This window comes from Myotis myotis, unplaced genomic scaffold (genome assembly GCF_014108235.1).
Source record: "Myotis myotis isolate mMyoMyo1 unplaced genomic scaffold, mMyoMyo1.p scaffold_m19_p_75, whole genome shotgun sequence".
NCBI classification, from domain to species: Eukaryota; Metazoa; Chordata; class Mammalia; order Chiroptera; family Vespertilionidae; genus Myotis; species Myotis myotis.
In genome coordinates, this window is record NW_023416385.1 from 65808 (window position 1) to 80288 (window position 14481).

The 14481-nt window shown below is 43.3% G+C and overlaps 1 pseudogene and 2 gene segments (V, D, J or C); all 3 read left to right on the forward strand.

The window, feature by feature from the left end:
* The first annotated feature begins 2081 nt into the window (after positions 1-2081).
* Positions 2082-4210, forward strand: LOC118660991 (annotated as a pseudogene).
* Positions 4211-8719: 4509 nt separating this feature from the next.
* Positions 8720-9300, forward strand: LOC118660988. The segment is given in 2 exon segments: positions 8720-8901; positions 8984-9300. Coding segments are annotated over 2 exon segments (363 nt in total).
* A 3557-nt stretch (positions 9301-12857) lies between these two features.
* On the forward strand, positions 12858-13316 carry LOC118660990. The segment is given in 2 exon segments: positions 12858-12903; positions 12988-13316. Coding segments are annotated over 2 exon segments (375 nt in total).
* The last annotated feature ends 1165 nt before the right edge of the window (positions 13317-14481 follow it).

Sequence of the window (14481 nt, forward strand, 5' to 3'; positions counted from 1 at the left end):
TCTTTTCTTATTCTATTATTTCCCATTTACATTCCTCATCCCTTATTTTTCCGTCTTTCCTTTCAAATTTTTTGCTATTCTTGTTCTTCTTTCTTTATTCTATTTTTAATTTTTCATTCATGTTTATTTGTTTGTTTTTAGTTTTTATTCATGGTGTTGATGGTGTTTTGTTCTTATCATTGTATTGTATTGTATTGTATTATTTGAAGACATCTGTATAACAATTCCATGATGTGGTCTGGTTTGAGTCTCACAGTGAGCCAGTCTGAAGGTCAATACAAGCCATGAATGGGACAAGAGAAATCAAGACCCAATTACGAAAAGAGGGCCCACATAATTCACAATAGGGACATTCCAGAGCATCAGGCTCAAGACATCAAGGAGATAGCACCAATGGGGCTCACAGGACACCTACTTCCTAAAACATTCCCAAAAAGACTGGGAGTCATATCAGTTCTATCTGATACATAGAAAGAAACACAAAGAGACAGCCATATTGGGGAGACAAAGAAACAGGCCCCAGAACAAACAAGAGGAATCTCCAGAAAATGAACTAAATCAAATGGAGGCAAGCAATTTCTCAGATATAGAGTTTTAAGTAGTGGTTATAAGGATGCTCAATGAACTTAGTGGGAACTACAATGGCATGAAAAATTGCATAGAGACTCTGAATAAGAACCAGTTTGAAATGAAGAACACCATATCTGCCATCAAGAATACACTGGAAGGAATTAAAAGTAGGTTGGATGAAGCAGAGGATCAAAACAGTGATTTGGGAGAAAAAGTAGTGGGAGAGAACATTTGGAGAAGAAAAACATAATGAAAAAGAATTAGGATAGTTTTAAGAAAATTTGGAACAACATGGAATGAAACAACTTCTTCATCATAATGGTATCAGAAGGAGGAGACACTGAGCAAGTGATCAAGAACCTATTTCATGAAATAACAACTGAAACTTTCCCTAAACTGGTGAAGGAAAAAGACACACAAGTACAGGAATCACAGAGAGTCCCAAATAAGATGAACCCAAAGAGGCCCACAACAAGACACAGGATCATTTAAATGACAAATATTAAATACAAAGAGAGAATCTTAACAGCAGTAAGAGAAAAGGTAGTTAATTAACCACAGTGCAGCTCCCATAAGAATGTCAGCTGGTTTATCAACAGAAATATTTCATTCCAGAAGAGATTGGCAAGAAATATTCAAAGTGTTGAAAAGCAAGAACCTACAATCAAGACTACTTTACCCAGCAACATTTTTAGAATTGAAGGCAAAACAGTTTCCCAGACAAGAAAAAGCTAAAGGAGTTTGTTACCATCAAACCAGTATTACAAGAGATGTTAAAGGTCTGCTAGAAAAAAAAAAAAAAGAAAGAAAAAGAAAAGAAAAAAAAAAGGAGGAGGAGGACAATGAAAAGAAAAAGAAGAAAAAATACAGAGGTGAAAACATAAAATGGCAATAAATATGTACCAATCAATCATCACTTTAAAAGTAAATTGATTAAATGCTGCAATGAAAAGACATAGGGTAGCTGATTGGATAAGAAAGCAAGACTCACATATATGGTGTCCACAACTGACATACTCCAGGATGAAAGATACACACAGAGAAAAGTAGAGGGATGAAAAAAGAAATTTCATACAAATGGATATGAAAGAAAAACACCTGGGATATCAATACTTACATCTGACAAAAATAGACTTTGAAACAAAGACTAAAGTAAGAGACAAAGAAAGAGACTACAGAATAATAAAAGGAGCAATCCAACAAAAGGCTATAACTATGGTAAACATTTATAAACCTAACAATGGAGGACTTAAATATATAAAGAAAATCTTGAGTCCGGCCAGTGTGGTTCAGTGGTTGAGCACTGACCTATGAACCAGTGGTCAGAGATGCATTGGCACTCAGGGCACAAGCCCAGGTTTCAGGCTTTATCCCAAGTACAAAACCAACACTTTTCAGAGTCAGAAATGGCTGCCTGGCCACTTCCCCTGTGTCGGAAAGAGCTCCAGGAAAGTGCTGGAAATTCAGGCCTGAAAGCAGAGGCTGAAAGAAAAACATCCGAAAAAATAAAAATGAGTGACTACTGGGAATACTATGGTGGATGATAAGCTGTCGTGCAGATTGAGTAAAGGAAATGAAATCAAGCAGAAGATTGAGCTGCTGATGTCAGTTAACTCTGAGAAGTTGTCCTCTTCAGAAAGGCCGGAGCCTCAACAAAATGCTCCCTTAGTTCCTCCACCACCACCTCGGCCACCACAGCCACTTCTGCTAGACCCCAAGCTCCCAGAGCCAGCTGAGGAGATCCTGGGTTCAAACAATGAGGAGCAGGAGGACCCCACAGACTAATGCAAAGGTGGCCATCATCCTGTGAAAATGGAGACCATTTCAATGGTCAGTATCATGTTACTAGGAAGTTAGGATGGGGACACTTCTCTACTGTCTGGCTGTGCTGGGACATGCAGGGGGAAAACTTGTTGCAATGAAATTTGTAAAAAGTGCCCAGCATTATGCAGAGACAGCCTTGGATTAAATAAAATTGCTCAAATATGTTCTAGAAAGTGATTCCAGTGACCCAAGTAAAGACATGGTAGTACAGCTAATTGATGACTTCAAGATTTCAAGTATGAATGGAATACATGTCTGCATGTTCTTCTAAGTGCTTGGCCACCATCTCCTCAAATGGATTATCAAGCCCAGCTATCAAGGCCTTCCTTTATGTTTTGTGAGGAGTATCATTTGATAGGTACTGCCGGGGTTAGATTATCTACACAGGAAATGCAAGATCATTCATACTGACATCAAGCCAGGGGACATCTTAATGTGTGTGATGATGCACACGTGAGAAGAATGGCAGCTGAGGCCATGCAATGGCAGAAAGCCGGTGCTCCTCCTCCTTCAGGGACTGCAGTGAGTACGGCTCCACAGCATAAACCTATAGGAAAAAATTCTAAAAACAAAAAAGCAGCAGAAAAGGCAGGCTGAGTTACTGGAAAAGCACCTGCTTTTGGGAAGAATTGGAGTGTGAAGCCAAAAGGAAAACAATAGAAGAAAATGTCACATCAGCCGTACCTTCCAAGGAGCAAGATGATGAATACCGCCCAGAGGTGAAACTAAAAATAGAAGCACTAGAGGCTGCTGAGGCAGAGCCTGTGCTTAACAACAGTGAAGCTGAGGACCAGGAAGAGAAAGAAGATGCTGAGGAAGAAAACATTGAGCAGATGAAGACGATGGTGAACAGGAGCTCGAGAAGATAGACCCCACCTGGATAGAATCACCTGAAACCAATGACCACATTGGGAATGGCCTGTTCCTGCTGGAGCAGCAGCTGGACGATGAAGACAATGATGAAGAAGATTGCCCAAACTCCGAGGAGTATAACTTTGATGAGCCAAACTCAGAAAGTGATTACATGTATACCAGCTCCTATGAACAATTCAATGGTAAATTGCCAAATGGATGGAATAAAATTCCTAAGTCTCAGTTTCCAGAGTTTTCCACCTCATTGTCCTCTAGGCCCTTAGAACCTGTGGCTTGTGGCTCTGCACTTTCTGAGGAATCCCGCTTACTGAGCAGGAGGAAAACAGCCCATCCCAAGACAAGAGCAGGATGGTTTTGGCCTTTGGCACTGGGGATTTGCCACCAAACAAAACACAGGTAGCAGACTTACTGGTGAATCCCTCTGGATCCATGGAACACTTATAAAGTTAGAGTAAAGACTGCTGACCTGTGAGGTGCTTGTTGGGTGCATACACACTTCACAGAAGACATTCAGACATGTCAGTACAGATCCATCGAGGTTTTAATAGGAGCAGGTTAAAGCACACCTGCTGACACCTGGAGCATGGTGTGTATGGCATTTGAGCTGACGACGGGCGATTATTTGTTTGAACCGCGTTCTGGAGAGGACTGTTCCAGACAGGAAGACCACATAGGCCATATCATAGAACTGCTATGCAGTATCCCAGGGCACTTTGCTCTATCTGGAAAATACTCTAGGAAATTCTTCAATCGCAGAGGAGAACTGCGGCACATCACCAAGCTGAAGCCCTGGAGCCTCCTTGATGTACTTGTGGAAAAGTATGTGTGTCCCCATGGAGATGCTGCACAGTTTACAGGTTTCCTGATTCCGATGTTAGAAATGGTTCCAGAAAAACAAGCCTCTGCTGGCGAATGCCTTCAGCATCCTTGGCTGACTTCTTAGTAGATTTTACAAATATGGTATTCTGAGCTAGCAAATGTTTTCCAGTACATTGGGTCTAAACGGTGACTCTCATTCTTTTAACATGATTACAAGTGAGCTGGCTTCATCCTCAGACCTTTATTTTGCTTTGAGGTACTGTCGTTTGACATTTTTCTTTGTGCAATATGATCCTGGAGAAGGGCAGTCTCTATATTCAGCTTAGTAGCTCACTGACCCACTTTCTTCTGGAACAACACCACGTCTCTAAGCATTGTTTGTGGCGTTGTGTGACATCCAAATGTCAGGTTTTTTGTTTTTTTGTTTTTTTGTTTTAATATACTTTCTTCTTGTGTTTTGGGAGGTTTTGTAACTATTTATTAAGAAATGTTTTATGCCGAAACCAGTTTGGCTCAGTGGACAGAGCGTCGGCCTGCGGACTGAGAGGTCCCAGGTTCAATTCCGGTCAAGGGCATGTACCTGGGTTGCGGGCACATCCCCAGTAGGAGATGTGCAGGAGGCAGCTGATCGATGATTCTCTCTCATCGATGTTTCTGACTCTCTATCTCTCTCCCTTCCTTTCTGTAAAAAATCAATAAAATATATTTAAAAAAAAGAAAGAAATGTTTTAGCCAGATACTATATAGTTTACAATCTTAAGAAATTATCAAGTTGGAACGAAGAAATAGCAGAAAATTTACAATTTTATCTTCTGGCAAAGGGAAATCATTCCTGTATTATAGGATATGTAAATGCAATGCACCCTGTAAATGTTAATTCCCATTAAATATAGGATGGAAACTCCAATTTTAGAAAGAAAGAAAGAAAGAAAGAAAGAAAGAAAGAAAGAAAGAAAGAAAGAAAGAAAAAAAAAAGAAATGGCTGCCTGGTGGCATGGCTCAGTGGTTGAGAGTCACAGTTCCATTGCTGGTCAGGGCACGTGCCCAGGTTGCAGTCTCAATACCAGTGTGGGACATGCAGGGGGAAGCAGATTCATGGCTCTCTCTCAACATTGATATTTCTATCTCTCCCCCATCTCTTCCTCTCTGAAATCATTGAAAAATATATTTTTGAACAAAAAGGAAAGAAATGTTTGGAACCCCCAGGTAAGGACACTGGTTCAGGGTTTTATTGTGGATGAAGGTGGGGTCAGGGAGGGTCCTTCACACAGAGGGGCTTATGTGGTTTCAATGTCCCACCTGCAGGACACATGGGGGCATCCCGCTTTCTCTTCCATTTTCCCCTAAGTTTGCAGGAGAAGAGAGAGGGATGAACCATAACACCTCAGCATGAATCATCAGACATAGAGCCTTTGAAAGAACCAAGATGGTGGCATAGGTAAATGCCTGTACGCACCACCTCCCACAACCACATCAAAATAATAACTAAAATACAGAACAACCATCAATCAGAATAGCCTGAAAGCTGGCAGAATGGAAGTCCTACAATTGGAAAAGAAAAGAAGACAGTACATTGGAAAGGAGGAAGTAAAACTGTCAATATTTGCAGGTGATATGATATTGTACATAGAAAACCCTAAAGACTCCACCAAAAATCTACTAGATTTAATAAATGAATTTTGCAATATGGCAGGATACAAAATTAACACCAATAAATTGATGATATTTTTATGCACCAATAATGAATTGTGATAAAGAGAAACTAAACAATCTCATTTACCAGTGCAACAACAACAACAAAAAAATGATACTTAGAAATAAACTTAACCCAGGAGGTAAAATACTTGTATTGAGGAAACTACAAGACTTTGAAAAAAGAGATAGAGTAAAATATAAACAAATATAAGAATATACAGTGTCCATGAATTGGTAGAATTAACATCAGTAAAATGTCCATGTTACCAAAGGCAATCTACAGATGTAATGCAACCCCTATTAAAATAACAACAGCATGTTTCATAGAGCTAGAACAAACACTCCAAAAATTTATATGGAACCAAAAAACACCCCAAATAGCTACAGCACTTTTGAGAAAGAAGAACAAAATTGGAGGGATCACAAGTCTAGGTACCAAGTTATAGTACAAAAGCCACCATAATCAAAACAGCCTGGTGCTGGGAAAAGAACAGGCATATTGACCAATGAAATAGAACAGAGAACCCAGAAATGGACCCAAGCCATTACACACAATTAATATTTGACAGAGGAAACAAGAACTTACAATGGAGTCAAGGCAGACATGCACCTATGGATGAGGACAGTGGGTGGGGAGTGAGGGCGGAGGGTGGGGTGGGAACTGGAAGGAGGGGAGATATGGGGGGAAAAAAGAGGAAAAATGTAATAATCTGAACAATAAAGATTTAATAAAACAATTAAAAAATTAAAAGTAGAAAAAAAAAAGACAGACTTTTCAATAAATGCTTTGGGGTTAAATTGAACAGATTCATGCAAAAGCAAATGAAAATAGACCACCAACTTACACCATACACAGGAAATAACTTAAAATAGATAACGACTGAAATGTAAGTTGGAAAACTATAAAAACACTAGAAGAAACCATAGGCAGCAAAATCTGACATCTCTCATAGCAATATGTTTACAGGTATATCTCCTAGGGCAAAGGAAACTAAGTAGAAAATTAACAAATGGGGCTACATCAACATAAAAAGCTTCTGCACAGCAAAAGAAACCATCAACAAAATGAAAAGGGAGGCCACTGTACGGGAGGACATATTTGGCAAGGATACATCTGATAAAGGGTTAATATTCAAAATATATAAGGAACTCATACAACTTAACAAAAGGAAAACAAACAAACCAATTAAAATATGGACAAAGGACCTAAATTAACACTTCCCCAAAGGGAACATACATATGACCAAGAGACATATGAGAATATGCTCAAGTCACTAATTATCCAAGAGATGCAAATTATAAAAAAAGTGAGGTATCACCCAACACCTGTTAGAATGATCATCATAAACAAACCAACAAGTTGTGTGTGGAGCACTTGAGGATGTGGAAAAAATGAACCCAGGTACAATGCTGGTGGGAATGGAGACTGGTGCAACCACTATGGAAAACACTATGGTTTTTCTTCAAAAAATTAACTATGGAACTGTCATTTAACCCAGTGTTCCCACTTCTAGGAATATATCCTAAGGGACTGGAAACATCAATCAGAAGGAATGTCTGCACCCCTGTGTTCATAGCAGCACAATTTATAATAGCTAAGACCTGGAAACAGACCAAGAGACCATCAGTAGATGAGTGGATAAAAAATCTGTGGTATATTTATACAACAAATTATTATCTATAATAATGAAAGCGTAATACGCAAACTGAACAGCAGAAAGACCGTCTGGACGACCTTCCGGATGACCACGCTATGACATGCACCGGTGCCAGGCCAGCCAAGGCAGGTGAGATGCAATTGGCCCCGCCATCGCCCAAACATCACCCCATAGAGGGAGGTCCAGACCACCCTACTGGCTGTGCTGAGGCGAGTGGGCAGGGCCTCCCTCTGCAGGGCTATGGATCTGGGGGTCCCCTCCATCGATTTCCCCACAGAGGGAGGACCAGGCCACCAGCCAGCAATGCTGTGGCAGGTGGCCAGTGATTTCACTGCAGAGGGAGGCCCACGTCAGCCAAGCGATGGCACCCCATGCCTGTCCAGCAGATGGAGGCAATGGGTGGTGGGGGAGGGGAAGCAACGCTGCACAGATTGCAAGCAGTGTCAGCAGGGGAGCTGGGCAAGCTGCTGACAGCCAGGGGAAGGAAAGCCCCAAAAGGCCAGGCCTAGGACACCCTCACCCCCTCCCCCGACCTCATGCAGGGATTCCGTATACCAGGCTACAGTACATCCATAAAAAAGAAGGATCTCGCCCTGACTGGTTTGGCTCAGTGGATAGAGCATTGGCCTGTGGACCGAAGGGTCCCAGGTTCGATTCCGGTCAAGGGCATGTAACTTGGTTGCGGGCACAACCCTGGTAAGTGGTGTGCAGGAGGCAGCTAATCGATGTTTCTCTCTCATCGATGTTTCTAACTCTCTAATCCTCTCCCTTCCTCTCTGTAAAAAACCAATAAAATATATTATAAAAAAAGAAGGATCTCTTGCCCTGAGATAGCTTGGAGGGACCTGGAGAGTATCAGGCTAAGTGAAATAAGTCTGTCAGAGAAAGACAAGTATCACAGGATCTCACTCATATATGGAATCTAATGAACAAAATAAACTGATGAACAAAATGGATCCAGAGACTTAGAAGCTTGGAACAGACTGTGGAATCTCAGAGGGAAGGTAGGGGAGGGCGGGAGGGTCTGGAGAGATCAACCAAAGAACTCCTATGCATATATGTATAATTCATAGGTACAGACAATAGGCTGGTGAAGGCCATGGGCAGAGGGTTGGGGTGGGCTAGAAGGGGTCATTGGGAGATAAAACAGGACATATGTAATACCTTCTACAATGAAGATACATTTTTTTAAAAAAGAATGAGGACCTGGAGACTCAGTCTACCACTGAGCATGGTCCCTGTGTCACCCATCTTCTCTCAGGTGGGGTCAAGACCTCAGCTATGAAATACTCTGCCTCATGAATATGCAAAAGAGAGGGGGTAGACTAGGTTAAATATGGGTAAGTCTGTGCCCTGAGGGCATCACCCACAGCCACACCTTCCCCTACAGAAGTGCTCACAGCACAGCCCCTCACCATGGACTGGAGCTGGAGAACCCTCCTCCTGGTGGCCATGGCTACAGGTAAGGGGCTCCTGTCCTGGGTTAAGGAGGGTCCAGGGAGAGTCAAGGGGGATTTCCACCCACTCCTGTCTCCTCCCCACAGGTGTCCACTCCCAGGTGCAGCTGGTGCAGTCTGGGGCTGAGGTGAGAAAGCCTGGGGCCTCCGTGAAGGTCTACTGCAAGGCTTCTGGATACACCTTCACCAGCTACTGGATGCACTGGGTGTTACAGGCCCCAGAGCAGGGGCATGAGTGGATGGGGTGGTTTTACCCTAACAATAGGAACACAAAATATGCACAGAAGTTCCAAGGCAGAGTCTCCATGACCAGAGACATATCCACAAGCACAGCCTACATGGAGCTCAGCAGCCTGAGAGCCGAGGACACAGCCATTTATTATTCTGCAAGGGACACAAAGTGAGAGGAAGTCAGTGTGAGCCCAGACACAAACCTCCCTGCAGCAGAGGCTGTGACCAGCAGGGGGCGCTCAGGGTCCCTGAACAGAAGGACCATCCCAGCAGCAGGTGCAGTTGGAGATTTGGACTGGTTTCCTGTATGGTTTCCTCTTCATATCACAGTTTCCCTCAGGGAATCTGTCTACATTCCTGATTCTGCACTTACCTCTGAAGTCTCTGAGTTAGAAAAGTCTGTTGTAAACAGAGACAACTTCTTCAAATGGACAAATATCATAGAGAGTCTATTTCAGATGCTCTTGTGCCAAGTACCAATTAATGATTAAATCTTCTGAATCAAGTCAGCTAAATACAACCAGAGGCTCTGCTGACTCAACCATGCAGCTCAGCCCCACAAAGCTCAGGGTCCCAGCCAGCAGCAGGACGTGATTGTGTTGGAAAGCAGACACCAGAGGCATGTGACCTGAAAGCCTGAAATGAAGAATTCACGGTGGTTACAATCATTGACTTGTCATCATGCTCATAGCATCAAGAGTAGGTGACACTAGGCAGAGGCATATGGACCCACAGAAGCTTGGTTCACATGTACAGGCTGATGACAAATACACACACAAGGGGACATGGGATGTTTATTATGCACACAGTTCAAAGCTCAGGGAAGCACAGAGAAGGCCCTTCATCTGGTCAGACCTGCTTGGATGGAATCAGGAAAGGAGACTGGCTTTCTGCTCTATTATTTTCAAAGAGATGGGGGAGGGAATGAATTCTGTTTCCAGGGGCTTGAGTGGTTTCAATCCCCCAATGACATCTGAAGACAAAACCCTGATTTCTTATCAGATTTCTCCTGTTTGTCAGATGGAGAAGGGGCAAGAATAAGGCATCAGTTGTCAGCAGTCAAGCAAAAATAAAATAGGGTATGGGTACATATTTTTCTTAACAACTATACAAAATGTGAAAAAGTTGAAATAAAGTGTCATTATGTGTATTCAAAATCCAGGGCTACAGAAAATGGGGAGAATAATTATAAGTAAGAAAATGAGGATGAGGATGATGAAGGTGATCATGATGATGATGATTTTGGTCATGGTGGTGGAGGCGGTGATGGTGATAATAAAATTGTACAACAGTAACTCTCTGTTCCAATGTCTGTGGGAATCTGTACTTTATCCAAGGTCACCAGTTTTTAGAAGGCCTTGTGTCAACTTAGAGTTGGGCCTTTGGGGTTTCAATTTCCCAATGACATCCAAAGAGGAGACACCTGCTTTCTTTTCCTATAAAAAGTCATTGTGAGTGGACAACCAGCTTGTCTATAGAAAATGAGAAGAACAATTTTAAGTAAGAAAATGGTGATGATGGTGATAATGATGATATTGATGATGATGTAGACGAGGCTTGATAGGAGAAAGGGGAGACTTATGTAACACTTCAAACAAGACAGTTTTTTTGTTTGTTTGTTTGTTTGTTTTTTAAGAGTCACACACTTAAAAAAGGACAGCAACTACAGATTTAGACAGGGATTTGGTCCAATGAAATGATGGCTCCACATACAGGCACACCATGACCATGGCTCCTCCAGTGAGGGGTGTCCACTCTTCCCTGTAAGTGTTGAGAGATTTCATAAATGGGACCCCAATGAATTATGCAGCTTGGATGATGCATGGTGTGATCACGTGAGTAAGGATCACAAAGATGTCCAAGTACAGACCCCTGGACCTCAGAAGGTGTGAGATCTATAGTAATGGTCTAGAACAGAGACACTGTGAGAACGTGCATGTAGGAAAGAGGGATCCCATTCCCACCAGTTTGCAATGACACGTTCCTAGTTTCTCTTGATCCCTACCAGGGTAATCTTTCATATTTTTATTTCTAACAAACTCCTGTTCATGCTAATTTAGGTAATTCCTACAATGATACAAGCTGTCTCTATCATGCCTTACACTTCCTTCTAGGCCTTCACTGGAGGAGGCTTTTTTTAAAGTATATTTTTATTGATTTCAGAGAAAAGGGAGAGGGAGAGAGAGATAGAGACATCAATGATGGGAGAGAATTGTTGATTGATTGCCTCCTGCACGCCCCCTATGGGGGATCGAGCCCGCAACCCAGGCATGTGCCTTGACTGGAATCAAACCTGAAACTATTCTCTATCTATAGCCCAATGCTCTATCCATTGAGCAAAACCAGCTAGGGTGGAAGGAAGCTTTAAACTCACATGCCCAGTAACTGTCTGTCCATGAACAGCAGGCATATTTGTCATGTGACTCAAAACAAGTCCAGCTTCCTCCCCTCACCCAATTCCACAGTCACGTCCAGAGTTATGGGTAGTTTCCCAGCAGTGCTCTCTTCTGGTACCAGAACCTGCTCCAGTCCCTGTGGCTGCTGTAGCCAATCCACATGGACAGTGGAGCTCAGCATTTTCTGGGGAGTTCTTTGTAAAATCACCCAAAACAGGTCCCATTAAAGGAAATATTATTAAATTAGCCTTGGTTAAAATTAAAGAATTTTGTCTCATAAAAGATTTCATTAAGCAAAATAAAACATAACAAACAAATTTCCAAATCATATGTCTGATATGAGAGCATATAAATTACACACTAAGGATGTATATGTTTGTGGGAGAGACCAGCACCCTGTGACCATAGTGAACTCCCAGGGGTAGGCAGAGGGAGGCTGGGGGTGAAGGATTCCTTTCCTGTGAGAAATTCTATGGTAGGAATTCTCTTCCCTCACCTCCCTCTGAGCCTCAACATCACTGATAACACTAAAATAAGAAAACAGGTCAAAGTTCTTCCATCATAATTTCAACATATGAATGATTCTGAGTTGTACACATACATGATCACTGCTGTTATTTCTTATCTTTCTTCACTCAGAGCCATGACTATTGCTGATGTAACTAGTTAGGGGGTCTCTGCAATAGGCTATGGGCTTGAACAAAGGAAGAGTTTGCACAGGAAGCTGTAGACACAATCACAAAGTTTCCAATAAGAGTCAAGAATGTCCCACCTTCCTGTGCTTGAGAGGTAGTATCTCAGATCAAAGTAACTTATAGATTAATGTATAAGATATTCGGAATGACTATCCTTTATCTTTTCTTTTTTGCACAAAGGTAGAAATTATTGGTATGAAATAAAAATTTGGAAATTGTATACACTAGAGTGTTCAGATTGAGAAATGGTCTGAACAAATGCTAATCCCTTTTGCATCTGTTTAAAAGATGCCTGAGAAGGTGAAAGTGTAACCTGCTCATCTACTCCATATTTCTTCTTATGCTCAGAAAGGTGAGGCTGTGCTTTGACCTGAATCCAATGTGTCTCATGACTGATGTGGTCCCCTGTTCCTGACTTACATGTTGATTGAGGTCAAGAGAAGAGGCACCCCACACAGGCCCCAGGAAGACCAGGGTAGCCTGACCGAAGGCCCTTCCCTTATAAGAAAAGGGCTGCCCCACATGCAAATTTCTGTTCAAGCTCCAGGGTACATCCTCTCCTGGGCTGTGCAGGCTCACAGCTCTCTCCTCACACAGGGCTGAGGTCTCTGGGAAGGCAGAGCTGTGGTCTAGAAGAAGATGAGGCTACTGGGTCTTCTCTTGTGCCTGGTGACAGCCCCCCAAGGTGAGGGTCTCATGGGTCAGGCAGGGGTCATGGGATGTGGGTGACTGCATGTGACTGACAGGGACTTATGCTCCTTGTCCCCAGGTATCCTGTCCCAGGTGCAGCTGCAGGAGTCGGGCCCAGGACTGGTGAAGCCCTCACAGACCCTCTCCCTCACCTGCACTGTCTCTGGTTACTCCATCACCAGTGATTACTGCTGGAATTGGATCCGCCAGCCCCCGGGGAAGGGGCTGGAGTGGATGGGGTGCATACGTTATGATGGAGACACTTACTACAGCCCCTCCCTCAAGAGCCGAACCTCCATCTCCAGAGACACATCCAAGAACCAGTTCTTCCTGCAGCTGAGCTCTGTGACCACTGAGGACATGGCTGTGTATTACTGTGCGAGACACAGTGAGAGGAAGTCAGTGTGAGCACAGACACAAACCTCCCTGAGGGAGGCAGCAGGGTTGGGATTCAGGGGGCTCTGGGGAAACCACGGGGCACTCAGGACCCACAGCACAGAGAGCAGCCCCAGGAGCAGGAGCAGAGGGAGGTGGGGAGGGAAGGGCCTTTTTGTTGGGCTCAGGGATTTCCTCTCAAGCTCTCAGCTGCCTCCAGGGATGATTCTTCCTTCTCATATTCTCACTGCAGACAACAAGGAAGAAGGGAGATTGTCTGTTTGCAGGTGACTTGTTAGCAGCGATGGGGACTCTCCTTCACCAAGTCTCCTTCACAAATTCTAAAAGTGACTTTTTTCACTAACTTTTCAATGTTTCACTGATGAGTGTAAACCCCGCAGGTATGTTGCTGGCATTGGGCTGTGTTCACTGCTCTGCTTCCATCCCTTCACGGTCACAGCTCTCTCAGGGTCTGTCTTTCCATGTACTCTCTCCCATCCTGGTTCCAGGGAGATCACAGGGCCCTCCCTCTGCTAAAAGGCCTGAGCTCACTCAGGGCTGGTGGACCTCACCCATCCTCTCTGGATCCACATTGACCCCCAGAAGAGCTGTCAGCTCAGTGCACCAAACACAGGGAGCCCCACATCCACCCACAGGAGGGGGCCCTGCTGTCCTGCAGGAAGCAGTGCTAACCCCATTGTAGGGACAGGTGACCCTGAGAGCTGGGATGTGCATCATAGAACGTGTCCCTTCAGCTTTCCTCCTGGATCCAAGGTTTTCTAACTTCACTGGGGGTGAGATGTGCATCAGGAGCCAAGGAGTTGCCCATGGGACCCCCTGCATCCATACCCTCTTCTTACTACTTCCCCAGGAAACACAGAGTCACATAGTCCCACACATAGAGTCACAAGCAGTCAGAAACACAGACACACATAGTTACAAACACAGTCACACTCAGTTGCATACTCATTTCTGGAAAAGACATGCATTCACACATGAGCAGTGATACAAAACCATTCATCTCATTACACACTGTACTTTATGAATTCTAAATAATAAAATGTGGTTATATTTCATTCTCTTGGATTCCATATGAAATAAATATGTGGTCTGCAAGCAACTATTATTTCAACATTGAAAACACTCTATGAAGATCAGCAGTTGTGTTTCTCAGTCCACTTGGTAGGAGCTCAAATTA